The sequence below is a fragment of the Orbicella franksi genome, chromosome 8 (assembly GCF_964199315.1).
Source record: "Orbicella franksi chromosome 8, jaOrbFran1.1, whole genome shotgun sequence".
Taxonomy (NCBI): Eukaryota; Metazoa; Cnidaria; class Anthozoa; order Scleractinia; family Merulinidae; genus Orbicella; species Orbicella franksi.
The window spans coordinates 24,354,938-24,370,004 of record NC_138152.1 but is presented as its reverse complement, the minus strand read 5'-3'; the positions used below and the strand labels follow the sequence as shown (position 1 = coordinate 24,370,004).

The following is a 15,067-nucleotide window of genomic DNA, read 5'->3' as shown; positions in this document are numbered from 1 at the left end:
ATGTGTGATATAATTAAAGCTATCAACATCAGCTCATTTATAGAGATGGCCACAAAGGCGAGAAAATTATATTTCAGCAACGCTTGTATAACTTAGACGTTAGAAGAAAACAAATTTAGTCGGGAAATTAAAGCGAACAGAGGATTGTAGAGTAAAACACTGCTATTATTAAACAGTTGTTGAAGTTATTTGAGCTGAAGTTATTTGGGTTATGATAACGAGAAGGGCAGCTCTGAAATCTCTGCCGCGTCGGTCGAGCCACAATCAAATGACCACGGCGTGGGCTATTAGTATATTAGTATCACCCAACTAGTGGACTAATGCAAATCTTGCATTTTGATTGGCTACGCTACTAGAGGACTATTAGTAATAGTCCTCGAGTAGCGAAATTGGCGCAATCCAGCGTGACGCTTTCTTTCGTTTTATTCTCAAATAAATACTTCTTCAACTTGCATTTGCTAACTTTATTATTGCCTTTTCTGTCCGACTAGTTGGGTGACACTAAAACAATTAGACCCTTCGCCCTTAAGGGCCACGGGTCTAATTGTTAAGTAGTTGCACTTGCGGTGAGGGGATGGGAGACCAAAAATGAAACCTGCAGAGGGGGGTGGGAAAGGCTACTTTGTCGCAAGCGAGCTTATGTCCTTTGTCCGCCACGTGGCAGCAACGAGAAAACTATATATAGCCTGTCAAAAAAAAGAAGTCCCTTTGCAAGGCGACTCGCTCCATCGACTCTCTTCGAAGCAGTAAACAAGTGAATGTGCTTGCAGGATACGACAGAACAGTTTTTGACTCCTACGGTTTTTTAAGCTAGTTAGCTTTGTCGATCGACCCCGCGAACCTTGGTCATTAATCGGACGTGGGGGCTTGGTTCACTTATCTTAAGAACAATGTGTGACCTAGGCGTCTTTTTCTGCTTGGGGTCCCCGCGAGCAGCCAGGACTTCGGACGAGCTAGATCAGAACAGTGATAACCTGTGCACGAGGGTAAAAAGTGGTTACTTCCAGTTCATTAATTAACCTGAACTCTTTCGCACGGACAGTTACCGTATTTACTCCATTACACGCCCCCTCGAATAAACGCCGCCCCTGAATAAACGCCACATTTTGGAGAGAAATATTAAGAATTCAAAAAGCAAATGCGGTAATAATTAAGTTTGAGCAAGCCTGAAGAAAATTATTCTTCTTGATTATAGCAATGTTTTAATATCAGTACTTTCGAAACTCAAAGGAATATAATAAAAACATGAGAACAATATACGGTAGTTAGCTTTACTTGCTTTCATTGATAACAATGGTTTTCAGTTGGAAGTGAGTACACTTCAATGCTCTTTCAATACTCTTACCATACTATTGTTTGCAAGGAATCAATTGGATCTTAAATAACACCGCCTAGCTTTGTACCAACGCCGCCCTCGAATAAACGCCGCACTCGAATCACGAAAAATTTAAAAAACGCCACGGCGTTTAATTGAGTAAATACGGTAAGATATTTTCTTGGAACACCTTAGTTCACGTAGTTAGAGATGCCCACTTTCTCATGTTAGTTACAAATGTGCGCTGACTACACCTGATCATACGATCGGACTCCATTATGAAAAGTTCAGGGCTGGTCGTCGGAAAATTTGAATTAAACCCTAAAGGAGAGCAATCCTGGTGTGGCTCCAGCTTTAGTTGACTCATAAAAGATACCACTTAAAAAGGAATAGGCTTGATTACCAGCTGCTGTTCGGAAAAGGAACCCGCGCTAGTAGACCGGACTCGAGAGACCAGCGGAAATCGAGCCTGAAAACGGAAATAAGAGCGTTTTTTTATTACTATTTCTTCCAATGCACCCTAAAATATCTTTAAACAGCTAATAATAGTGACGTTTCAACATCCTAAGTGCGAGCAGAATCCTTGATTTATACCCCTAAGCGAGACGACGAGCATCTCTGATCTTTTCATATTGAACTCCCCACCCGGCCCGTTTTCCCTGTGTATATTTAGCGTTATTCTCTCTTCAAACGCAGGCTTAAATCTACCTTATAGTTCGTGTTTACTAACATGGAACTGATGTGAGCCCACTCCCGTTCTCAGAGCTCTTACTCGACCTTCTTACAATGAGTAGCACTGGGAACGACACTGGTGGGATCCAGGCTTTATCGTTGGGTCTTTTGGCGGGAACGGCTTAGTAGCGTTTGAATTGACTGTAACACTTTAACTAAAGGTTAGCAGCCCAACATGGCAATACATGAATACAAAACTCATAAATTTATGAAGAACCTCAGAGCTATAAATTACATCAACGGCAGTCAGAAAATAAGTAAATGAGTAAATAAATAAATAAATAAATAAATAAGTAACAAAAAAAATAATAAAAACTTTCGGCGGAGGTGACAGGACTTAGACACCACTTAAACTAAGTAAACGATTACAAATTTTGTTTTTTGTTTTTTTTGTTTTTTGTTTTGTTCTTCTGTCTTCAAAAACGTTCCCTACGTCGAATGTTTTGGCACTACTGAAGATATGTGCAGGTTGATTAATCGAGAGTTAAAAACCGGGCACGTATCCTGCGAGGTTGATTGCAAAGACATTTTCAGCCCATTTACACCGTCGTGTAACTGTAGCAGTTTGTCGTGGAGAATCAAACGTTCTTTTGTGAACAAACTGAACTATTTTGTTCAAGTTAAAATCAACTTGGTTAGTTTATTTGCACGCAAGAAAACGAGTACATTTAGGATATTTAGTGATCTTCACCTAATCGACTAATTTAATTTCTCCCTTCTCTTAAATCCCGGGTTAAAGGTTTTTTGTAAGTTTATAACAAATAAATATCAGAGTTTCAAGTCAACATTCAACACACATTTGATTTGCAAACTACGCATAGCACTTCTCCATTTTATTGCTCGTACGTTTTCCAGGATACATCGAAATGTCTTAGGCTGGTAAACCAAGTCGTGTTCCACAAATTTCCCACTTCCTGCCCTTCAATCATTATTTTAAAAATTATCAATTCTATTGAGATGAAATCAGACTGTTAATCAAAATACAATACCACAAAGCTAAAAGTTCGGCCATCACCTTAAGTGCCTCGCTTTAAAGAAAAAATAAAAATTATTCGGCTGTGTATAAATTCGTCTTTGTTGTCAATAACGAGTGCGTTTATGAGGGGGAAACACACTTTTGTCGAAAACAGGAAGGTAAGAATATGGCACGTGAAACACAAAAAAACAAATGAAAATTTACAGTCAAGTATTTAATCTTACAAAGTTGTGATCCTTAAAAGAAAAAAAGAAACAGCTTCGAAATTACTTGTACTATTAATTTTTAATGCATAAAATATTTTACCAGCTATAACTGAATTAACTTACGGAGACGGGCTAGCGTCACTCAGCAGTGTTATTAACGAAGAAGTCTCGATCATTCGCTTTCATGTTGACCCCAGCAAGATTTTCAGGAAACCAACAGAGCTCCTCTGAGAATAAAAATAACGATAACCTTTCCAGGAAAAAACATGATATTTATCATCCTTGGGACTTCAAGGTTAGGTTCTTCCTGAACGATGTCAGATCAATTGATAACGGCTTCGCTTTACAGTTATGATTTGGCATGTCTCGTATACAGGAACACAAAACTGCCGCTAAAAGGAAATCAAACGTTCAGTTTACACGACAGTCGAGCTTGTTCAGACAACTGTTTGTTAATTAGAACCGATCATGGAACCAAACAAGAAAACTTCCACCAAATGTGGCGACGTTCTCTACAAAGGTTCTTCGTTTCTGTCCTTCATTTCGTTGTTGTTGATTGTTGCGCTGTTTTTAAGAATGGAATCGATAAACAGGAAAACAGAGTTGAACGAACTGCGAATTTCCAAAGTGGAAAGTCGCGTCGAAATCAGATCACTGCAGACAACAGATCACAGACACGAAATGGACACACCAGAGAGTAAGTAGACGACCTCTTTTTGATCGTCAGATTTATTCATTTATAGGTTACAGTACTGAGTCATTTAGATGAATCTTCATTGAATAAGGGTCGTGAAAATTGATTGTAAGAAACACCTGTCGCGTCTTCTGAAAGAAATTATTCTTGTCTGAACTTTTTGGCACAAATTACTAGGAGGATACAAAAAAATATCTGGCTCATACAGTTAGAATACTCGTAACTCAATTTCTTCTTCGTTGACACTTGTGATGTGTTTTCAACAGAAGTGAGATTCCACTTTAATATACGTGACTGATTAAATTACGGGAAGTCTGCGTACTGAACTTAGCTTCAAAGATGACAAAACTAATCATCTTGTTACACTAATACCAAAAGAGCGAAGTTCTGGTTAGTTCTCTCCCTTGACTTCTCTTTTTGTTCTTTATTAAAGAGCGACTTTAAAGACCTCTGAGCAAGTCGCGATATACGGAACTGGGGGCGGGGGGGGGGGGGCAGGGGGGAGCCCGGGAGAATTAGGGAGCGGGAGGCGTGAGAGAAAAGGGCGGGAAGCGGGAGCAAGGCTGAGAACAAAGGAAAAAAGGAAAAGGAAACGCTTACGGATTGCGCGGCCAAATGATTAGGATGTGGTTTGAGTCTCCTAATTTACAGGGGACGGGAGCAAGATGGACAAGGGCGGGAGTCGGGAGTTAAATGTACGGGAAGCGGGAGGTTCTGACCTCCCTGTCTCCCTTCCCACGATATGTAGAGTTCCATTTATTTTTGCCTTGGTATAAGAAGTGAAATATTTGGCATACCTTCACGGGCTTTATACCTAATGTCTGAAACGGCAAACCCGCCAGCTTCCGGAGGTCGACTTTTTTCTTGAAAGAAAAAGCAGAGGTCTGCACGTAGCCTAGGGTAAAGCTATTTTCATTTTCATTTCCTGTTTCTTTTAGATTTCAAAAAGACAACAGACACCAAATTTCGCCGCAGCTTGATCTCAGTCAGTAACGAAACTCTCAGCTTAGAAGATGTCCGTAGTGAAATCACCAAACAGTTCAATAAATTCAAACCAGCATCATTGTGTCAGCCATTGAAGAAAGTGTGTGTCCCAGGCCCTCCCGGCAAGAACGGAAACAAAGGTTCTCGAGGGAGACGAGGCGCTAAGGGTAAAAAGGGAGTGCAAGGCAACATGGGTTTACCCGGAAGACACGGTCAGCAAGGCATTATGGGAAATCAAGGGCCAAAAGGAGAAAAGGGTGAAAAGGGTAAATCGCTGTAAAAGGCAATCATGAAATCGAAAAATATACTTTCAATTGAGAGAATTTGTGGCGATGATATGTCAGGGCACTTTTAGAATCATAGGAATTGTTTATTCATCCATATATTCTTCTATAATTTTAATTCAGTCGTCCGTTCGTTTTTTGTTCCCTGGCTTTCACGTTCCTCGGTTCACTTGTTCACTCCATCGTTCCCTTGCAATCTCTGCGACTGAATACCGGAATATGTACTCATAAACAAACGACACATCTAGAAAAAACGGATAATACATCACACCTGCACTGAACTATTCATTTGTTTTGTCATCTTTACCTTCTGGTTTTAGTGGAAGTTTATAGTTATATGATATAGCCATTACTCCTGTCCCTGCTTAGATGTAAATTATTAAAATAGTCATATTTTTGCATTGACTTAAGTCATGGATTCAGATTAACCTTCTAAACTGATTTTTTTTTTCTAAATATATTAATGATTTCGCGACACAATTTATAATAAACAGGTGACGCTGGACCCAGAGGGTTCATGGGATTGAAGGGAGATCCCGGCGGGTCAATTTCATCTCCAGAGGTTACTGTATCACCTGTCACTCAAACAGTTACTGAGAACCAGACCGCTACATTTAACTGCTCGGTTAGAGGGAACCCAAGACCTACGGTGACCTGGAGTAAAGTCAATGGTTCTCTTGTGGCAGGGCGCTTGTCAACCGATCAAAATGGCGGCCTTGAAATAACCAAGTCAACTTTCACTGACTCAGGATATTACATGTGTACAGCGGTGAACGTATTAGGAAAAGATGAGAAGACTGCTAAGCTTATTGTAGAAGGTAAAAATGAACCGTTTTTAATTAGTTATCTTTATCATTATTGTTCATGCTCAAATTTAGTTTGATCAATTTATGTTAGCAAAGTTAAAACTGGACAATTTAACTACAAATAAAGTAAATACTGTTGTGCGTCTCTTGCTTTTAGAGTTTATAAAGTTTTCAGTTAACACAGCTGTGACTGTATCTCTCTTTGTTCTCAACAGTTGCTCCCCAGCTGGTCACAGTACCAGATCGTTTTCTGTTAATTGAGGAAGGCACTGTAGCAACAGTTACTTGTGAAGCCTTCAGTAACCCACCGTCAGCAATCACGTGGACACGTGCGTTTGGGGCTTTGCCGAAAGGGCGAACTTCTGTTAGAAATGGTACTTTGATCATTGAAAATTTCTCCATGGCAGACTCTGGAACATATGTTTGTACCGCCAGCAACAAAGTTGGTTCAATTACATCCATCACAACCTTGGGGTTTCAGAGACAAAAGTTTGGTAATGACTAGTATAACACATAAACTTAGACTTTTTACAGGCCTCTGGTTTTCTTATTTTTTGTGCACCTTCCGAGCTCGCTGTATCTCTAAGTCTTATTTCTCTAAGTAAAAAAATAATAATCAAGAAAATAAAAGATAAAAAAACAAGAAACAAAAACAAACAAACAAGCAAACAAAAAACCGTCGGGGTGACATCACCTAACATCAAATTTAAAGTGCTACCATGACGAAAATTACTTCATTCAAATCTGAGCCATTTTAAGACATAACAAGTAGTTTGTACAAGAGTAAAAATTCTGTTTACTGTTTCCAAATATCTCTTTTCCTTCCAGAGATATTCAGGTTTTTAAAATATGTAAATTAGCCAAGTGATGACGTCATTCACTCAACCGAATTTTGATCACATATGATAAACAAGGATATCTCAGTCAATTTGCAACAGATATGTTGGATTTTTTTGCAGTAAGATTCTAATTGAGGTGCTCCGAAATATGAGCTTAACAATTTTTGTTACCATGGCAACATATATGGTTCCAGACCTCCACGATATTAAAGGCTTTTCTAATCACTTCTAGCGTTCTATATTGATATTTGCTAATGGTACCTCATCTGCATGATCCAGCAAGCATATAAATACGTTAGGTTTAGTTTGTGGCCTTGTTTGATGTTTTCCAAGGTTAAAATGACTAAAATATTTAAATCAGGCTAGAGGGGACTGGAAAAGAGTGGGTTGCCATGGGAAGAGAAATTGTTATAGCCGTATGTCTGTCGCATTTAGAGCTATTAGTCTACATAGTTTCAGTGATTTCTGCTGTAAATTGACCAAGATAGCGTTATTTACATACTTGATTTAATATTTGCTTGAGTGTATGACGTCATCAATTATCTCATTTGCATATTTCACTCATTTTTCACGCTTAAATATCTCCGGATCCATTGCAGATATTTGTAAACGGTAAACGGCTTTTTTAATCTTTCGTAGAATTCTATGTGATTAACCTAAAAATTCATGGGGTAAATGTTTGAACATAGTAGCACTTTAAAGACGTGAGAATTATGTATACGCTTGGTGAACATTCGCATTGAGATATTTGAAGCACAATGTATTTGAATTGCAGAATGTAGATTTAAAGACATTAGAGATTGTCGCTGTTATGTACTTACTTGTTTGCTTGCTCCCTTACTTACTTAATTACTTACTTTTTTCGTTCCGTAATTACAGATTCATGCGAAGCAATCAGGTATAAGATTTCAAAAAGAGTAACTGGAATTTATGAACTTGAAATCAAGCATTCCAAATTCCAGGTAAGATGGCTCATGTAATTACAGAATCAATCTATGAATAGAAAAAAAGCAAGTCTATCCTGAGGTAATTTCTTGAGTATCAGTATTACAAACTGCCATTTTAAACACCAACCATCCTTCATTAAAAGATCAGTTAAAAGCAAGCTATTAATTTCTTTCACATATCATACCCTCAAAAAACCAAAAAGTCAAGCTTCCAAAGTATCTAAGATTGTAGAAATTTCGTACCCAATATATCACGGACATTCCAAGAGACGATTGTGCAAGGAATATGTCAGTAAAAAAGTCAACCACACGCCAGGGGTTAAAACCCGGCTTGAGCCTGCGATCCAATCGAAAACCAGTACCTAAGCAGCGGTCAATTTAAGAAAACACCCGACCTTGAGCTCTGAACCTGAGCCCACGATATGACCACGTGATATTGGTCAGTAGATACCTTGTTTTGATAGCTCTCAATTGACCATAATATTGATATCCAATACTTCAAGATTTACCTATAGTTATGGTGCCACTATCTTATTTTTCAAGGTATGGTGCTTAGCGTACTACCGACGTACCTACGTGCGGACAGTCACGTGACAATTCTTTTAGAACAATAGGTGACGAAACTTTTCAAGGTGTGGGGCTACATTTCCGCGCCTTCGGCGCGAAAGAGCTCCGCTATAAATTTGAGGGAGAGGTTTTAAATTCATTGGATTTAATCTTTTCCCCCCCAATGTTCTTTTAAAAGGTGTATTGTGACATGGGTGAACAAATAGGCTGGACACTAATCGCGCGATTCTCAAACAAAGACAGCAAAAATTGGATGCGTGACGACGGATTCTGGTGGCATGACCAACAAGTTGCCATGGGAACAACAACAGATCCATCCTTTAACTCTGACATGATCTCACCAGCCTTTTGGTTGGTCAGCGGCAGAGGGTTTAAGATCACGCGCAGTGATGACCCCAACCACACTCCTTTGTTACAGACCACACGTAACTGTTTGGCTGGACAAACATTCCGATCAAAAATCACAAGTTATGGCGACTTTAGAAATGGCAAGGTCTGGGCCAGTAACCAGTGCCAGGGAAGCTGCACGGTTCAATATGGCGGAGAGTACAAGTCAACAGACGGGTTTCAACAGGCTAAGTGCAGTGGAAACATCCAAAGCGCCAACAACATCGGCTTCTGGTGTGACTCAGGTGTTACAGGTGGTGGTGATGGATCGGTGATGATGATTGGTGGAGGAGGAAAATCTTGTTCCCGTGCTGATCACGGGATTGGAATAACAGAAGCAGACGCTGCTTCTTTTGTTGAAAAAAGAGACTCCGGTGAAAGTGAATTTGACTTTGGTTATGAAGCTCATACATATGGCGCTCCATCCCAGTCCTACTCATTAAATCTGTGGATCCGTTGAGTGGGACTAATCGCAAACATAGGCTACATCTCCAAGGAAATAACGTGTTTCAGATTATGGTTGAACTCTAAATTTCTTGTTACAAGATAAATGTTGTGACAGGTGTTGATTACCAACATTGCAAAAAGACCACGAATTTTCGACAACTTAAGGTGGCCTTGGACTCTCACCACAATTTTTTTTTAACTCTGTAAAAAGTTGCATTTTATCATGCTTATCACAATGCGACAATAAAAAAATGGGGGTCGGAGTTATAAGTTCTTAAAGCTAAAATTAAGGGCGTTTTGATGGATCATCCTTTTGCTATCGTAACCTTTTGAGAAATGAAATGAACACCAACATATTCACCAATGATTGGGTAGTTTTTTTGATACCATGATTCCATCAAACGACATAGCGTGTTTATAACGACTCATTAAAATGTACGTCTTAGAAAGTACTGGAGACCGTTTTGATTCACCTCAAGATGATCGTTTACCGAAAGGACTTACATACCCAAGTATAAGGGGCATAAAAGATGACAAAGGAAAAAAAAATGTTAGGGATCATGATGCAAAAATCTTATAGGTACACATCTTTAAAGCTTTCTTGTAAAGTTTAAGTAAAATGTACTGAATTGAATCCATTTTTTGTGTTTAAATTTGGACTCTAAAAAAACCATTGCTTTATGCCTTGTTATGTTAAAATATAGGTACCAGTGTGAAGATTTCTTAATTTAAATGTAAATCAATTAGTAATTAGAGCATAATTGTTTCGAAATACGTTTTTGCAAATGGTTAGAGATGTTGAATCTTCATGTTTCGTACGAAATGTTGTTTTTTTTTTGGGGGGGGGGGAGGATTTATATTTTAGGGTATAGAGAAACGAGAAACGGAGTAACGAGAAAACGCGGAAAGAGTCAAAATTTAATTGAAAACGTTAAAAAGTTATAAAATCCTTTAAAAATGTGCACTCTACGTACGCGTCGGAGAAATTTGAAACGACCTTTTGACTTTGAAAGCGCATCAAATGTTTTCTGTCCACACTACGCGAGAGAAATTGAAAACACAACAAATACCGGTCTTTTGGATTTGTGTTTGAGGAAAACTCGGGTCACTGAAATCACATGATTATCGTGGTGTGATCGTTTTCGAAAAGCTCTATTTTAAAACCGTTTCAGTCCACACAAGAAAGAACACAAAGCCGGCGTTTTCAAATTCTTTCGATTTGAAGAGTCCTTTCGAAAAGCTCCGTTTTCGTGACAGATTATTGTAGACGGTAGGCGTAACCGTAGAATAACGCTCCGTTTTCAAATTTCTCTGGCGCGCGTAGCGTGGAGGGAGCCTTAGTTTCAGTATAAGTAGCCGCATGAATGCTAACACAATGACGAATTTATTTCAAGCTGCGAGTGATATTTGAAAATTCTCTCAAAATTGCACGAGGCTCTACGCAAGTGTAATCTGAAAGAATCATTAAATACCATGAGTTGTGTAAGCCTCAGTTGTTGCTCGAATTTTCATAAGACCCGTCACTTATTATGACTCAGAAAAGGCACGAACGCGCGCGCATTGCAGTCAGCGCAAATTAAAAACTACCGATATTTTTTTTTGTTCCAGACAATGACAAAATAAGTAAATTTCTCAGTATTACACTATTTTCCGTAATTGGGTGTCATATTCAGTTGTGGATACTTCATTGCTAACGAGTTGCTGTATGAAAATACATTCCTCGTTTGACATTCCAGAGAAGTTTTATTGTGCTGTGTCAGTCAATCAGTTACAGAGACAGGCTCAAAGTGATATTTTCAGTGTTTTTTCTCTTGGTTGGGCTTATATTAAAGTGAATTTCTTCTTTGTTGTAAATTTATTGGGATTGCAAGTGTTAAATAAATACAAGACAGGATCATGTCTCTTGATAAACATGGTTCTATTTCCTTGTTAGCGTGGTTCCGTGTCCGACAGAACAAGTCATTAGAAAGCTGGCGCATCGTTGTGCATTACATAATATTATGTTTGACAAAATAACTCCAGACCTCAATTTGACGCTCACCACTTACCTCGTCACCATTAGATTACGTAAGTTAAATTACCTCCCATTCAGTTGAATCAGCAGACAGAAAGCGCAGGGGTAGGGGTGGAGTACCGCCACCTGAAAACACCCTTAATTCACCCTAGCAAAGAGTCGCATTTCTGCAGGCGTCTCTGTAAGTATATTTATGCCTCCTGCTACGTCACTATGGATTGTATTTCACAATGTGCGTTGCTAATGCTGAGCTCGGTTTGATGGGAAGAGAACTAAGCTGACAAAAATCTTTGCCATAATTTGGCCACCCAGTTAAGTGGCCGTTTATCGTAAGATCATCTCAAATTACAGTAGAACAGGATATGGGTACCTTTTTCCAGTAAAGGTGAGGGCAAACACGCCTTACGTGACACTTCGTCTGTTAAAATGTACCATCGATAATGCTCCAAAAATGGGAGGGGTAAAGTGGGTGGGAAGGAACTTGCCCTGCACCAATGCTTCTGGAAAAAAGGCCTGCAACGCGGTGCTCAAATGCTTAAATCTAAATCTATTCGAGTCCCGGATGTGACTCCATCCGGGAAACTAACCACGGGGCAGGTCGCATAAAATTATTAATTCCCTTTGGTAATAAATGTCATTTTTTTTTTTTTCAATGACCTCTGCAAGATTCTCAGGATACACTTGCTGGCGGTTTGTCAACAAAAATACCTATATTCTTGCAAGACCAAACAATTTATTTGTCATCCGTGGCACTTAACCCTAACGTTAAAGTTTCATCCAAACGATGACAGATCAATTGATAACGGTTTCGCTTTACAATTATGTCTTTGCATATCCTGTATACAGGAACACGAAACTGCTGCTAAAAGGAAATCAAACGTTCAGTTAACACGACAGTCCAGCTTGTTCAGACAACTGTTTGTTAATTAGAACCGATAATGGAACCAAGGAAGAAAACTTCCTCCAAATGTGGCGAAGTTCTCCACAAAGGTTCTTCGTTTCTGTCCTTTATTTCGTTGTTGTTGATCGTGGCGCTGTTTTTGAGAATGGAATCGATCAACAGAATAACAGAGATGAACGAACTGCGAATTTCCAAAGTGGAAAGCCGCATCGAGACAGAATTACTGCAGACAACAGATCACAAAAACGAAATGGAAACACCAGAAAGTAAGTACATGTAGCACTTTGATTTTGAACTATATTACACGAGTGAATTATATCAGAATAATCATGATATTGTTTATTGGATGGATGCATGATTTTTTGAAAGACACTGTAACGACATGTCTATCACCTGTGGGAGGCAAACCTCTCAGTCGAAAAAGTCGATGTTTGTCTGAACGTATGATTCCAATCTGCCGGGCGTGTGTTAAATTCTATTGATTATTCAGAAAGAGTTCTCTACGTGGGTTCTTCTTCAACAGATCTAGAAGAAAGAGGAAGACATACGGAATCGATCGATACAGGAAGTCCCGACAATTCTGAAACCAAACATCTCGTATCATACCTGTGATTATGTTACTAAAATGAACAATTGTTTTCCATCTTCTTTTTCCTTATGTCATCGTTACGACCTAGCCAACAAAAACAAAAAAAAGACATCTTTTGCGATGGCTTTCAGTTTAACGGTGTCGTAATATATGTATTATAATTATGAACATATGTTTTTATCTTGATCTGGGTATGTAATATTTGGCAAGTGTTCAACTAGGTCAGTCTGGCAATGATCTTTGGTAAGAGGACTGGGCTTGAGTATTTAGCAACCCTCTTTGGAGTGTTCAGGGTACTATATCGGAATTTTGATGCTATTAACCGCTGGATTTAGCCATTTGTATAGCTCATCACTATGACATTTTGCCAATTCAAATATATATATATATAGGCAATTGTGGAAAACGAGGACGGACAACTTCGAGCGAAAAGAATATATATATACAGTAAAAAGTCTAAGAAATCTAAAAAAAAAAAGTTTAAAAATTTAATAAAAATAAACGTTTCGGTCAAAGACCTTCATCAGTTGCAGTGCAAGTGAATAATAAATTACAATAACCTTAAATAAGTTTACAGTATAAAGAATGACATAATATTACAAAGATGATTACATAACAGGGCGTGGTAACACATGAAAACGAAAAAATTAACCAATGATAAACAATCGGTGATTACTAAGCGAGATACTATGACAATGCGGTACAAAACTCAAAAGACACAAACCAAATAAGAATAAATAATCGAATATAATACAAATAAGATTAATATCAAAAAAGTAACGCGATTCGTCGAGTCAGCCGAAAGTGTGAATAAACGTCAGGAATTCCACTCGAAAAAAAGAATAAACTACAATTAGCGCAAAAATAACTTGCAAATTTGGCGGTTATCTTAGTTCAGGTGTTGAAAGGCCCTGACCTTGGATCTTGTTAGCTTTGTTAGCGCTAGGTTTTCTCAGGGGCCCCCATCGGGGAATTTATTACATTATTGTTGTTTAAGGGCCCTGTTTAGGGCGCCTGTTGTGCCTTGCCGCGGCATAGTTTCAAGGGCTTTGTTTGGGGATTTTGGGACCGCCTTTTTTGAACATTGAATATTTTACACGCGGGTCCCTTCACACTTTCGGCTGACTCGACGAATCGCGTTACTTTTTTGATATTAATCTTATTTGTATTATATTCGATTATTTATTCTTATTTGGTTTGTGTCTTTTGAGTTTTGTACCGCATTGTCATAGTATCTCGCTTAGTAATCACCGATTGTTTATCATTGGTTAATTTTTTCGTTTTCATGTGTTACCACGCCCTGTTATGTAATCATCTTTGTAATATTATGTCATTTTTTATACTGTAAACTTATTTAAGGTTATTGTAATTTATTATTCACTTGCACTGCAACTGATGAAGGTCTTTGACCGAAACGTTTATTTTTATTAAATTTTTAAACTTTTTTTTTTTTAGATTTCTTAGACTTTTTACTGTATATATATTTTTTTTTCGCTCGAAGTTGTCCGTCCTCGTTTTCCACAATTGCCTACAAATTTCATTACTCGAGGTTTGGACTACGAATCCTTTTGGATCCTTCTGGCGCGTGGCATCCCTGTTGGCTCGAAGCATCTTAACTTTATATATATATATATATATATATATATATATATATATATATATATATATATATATATTAAAATGAAAACAAAAACAAACAAAAACACTCGTTAACGATTTCAAGTGGGTAAACTATAAATGTCCAACTGAGCGCGTTATTCGTTCTGGGTTACACGCGGGGAGATCGGTGGGTGGGGGAGGGGGGGGGGAATCACATACAAAATATGATGGATACACTCATGAATCATCTTTTGCCCTTCGTCAAGTAAGTCATTTTCTGACAACTCAAGAAAGGAAAATTAATATACCCTGATAAGGGTCAAACCGTGAGAGCTCCTAGCTAAGATGAGAAGTACACGAGAGTATCTTTATTTCTCCTGAAATCAGTCGAGACGAACATGATAAGCTGTCGTCGTTAAATGTCCGATAATAAGGAAATGAATACAAAGCAAACAAATAAAACGAAATGTAGCGGCGAAATAAACAAAGGTTCTCTCATGTCGCTTCCCTGTATTATTCATTATTAAAGTTGGGTCCCGCCGCGGAACAAAGGAAGACGGAATCGATGAAAACAAAGCTTGTTATAGATGATATTGAGTCACAAAGAATCCTGCTAACAGTGCTATGGTACAGAAAGCATTGCAGTTTATAGTGAAACTCGAGAAATTTGTTTAATAACACGAGTAGACACTGAACCACCGATTCCAATCACACGTCACGTATCGCGTGTCGTGGATTACGACAGGAAATAGACAAGAAGTTAAGTCAAGCGTGCACTAG

The 15,067-nt window shown here is 38.5% G+C and overlaps 2 protein-coding genes across 2 annotated transcripts; both read left to right on the top strand.

The window, feature by feature from the left end:
- The first annotated feature begins 1,200 nt into the window (after positions 1–1,200).
- LOC145495852 (uncharacterized) lies at positions 1,201–7,614 on the top strand. Its single transcript, XM_081475439.1, has 4 exons — positions 1,201–3,926; positions 4,862–5,173; positions 5,686–6,009; positions 6,213–7,614. The coding sequence occupies exons 1-4, from the start codon at positions 3,698–3,700 to the stop codon at positions 6,500–6,502; spliced, it is 1,155 nt and encodes a 384-aa protein (XP_081331565.1). The 5' UTR covers positions 1,201–3,697; the 3' UTR covers positions 6,503–7,614.
- Positions 7,615–8,277: 663 nt separating this feature from the next.
- On the top strand, positions 8,278–10,698 carry LOC145495861 (uncharacterized). Its single transcript, XM_081475450.1, has one exon. The coding sequence runs from the start codon at positions 8,541–8,543 to the stop codon at positions 9,195–9,197; it is 657 nt and encodes a 218-aa protein (XP_081331576.1). The 5' UTR covers positions 8,278–8,540; the 3' UTR covers positions 9,198–10,698.
- The last annotated feature ends 4,369 nt before the right edge of the window (positions 10,699–15,067 follow it).

Excerpts from the sequence above, each read along its gene's own strand:
- LOC145495852 (XM_081475439.1), top strand. The coding sequence starts at position 3,698 with ATGGAACCAAACAAGAAAACTTCCACCAAATGTGGCGACGTTCTCTAC. Across the intron at positions 3,927-4,861 it reads CGAAATGGACACACCAGAGA|ATTTCAAAAAGACAACAGAC; the intron begins GTAAGTAGACGA and ends TGTTTCTTTTAG. Across the intron at positions 6,010-6,212 it reads TGCTAAGCTTATTGTAGAAG|TTGCTCCCCAGCTGGTCACA; the intron begins GTAAAAATGAAC and ends TGTTCTCAACAG.
- LOC145495861 (XM_081475450.1), top strand. The coding sequence starts at position 8,541 with ATGGGTGAACAAATAGGCTGGACACTAATCGCGCGATTCTCAAACAAA.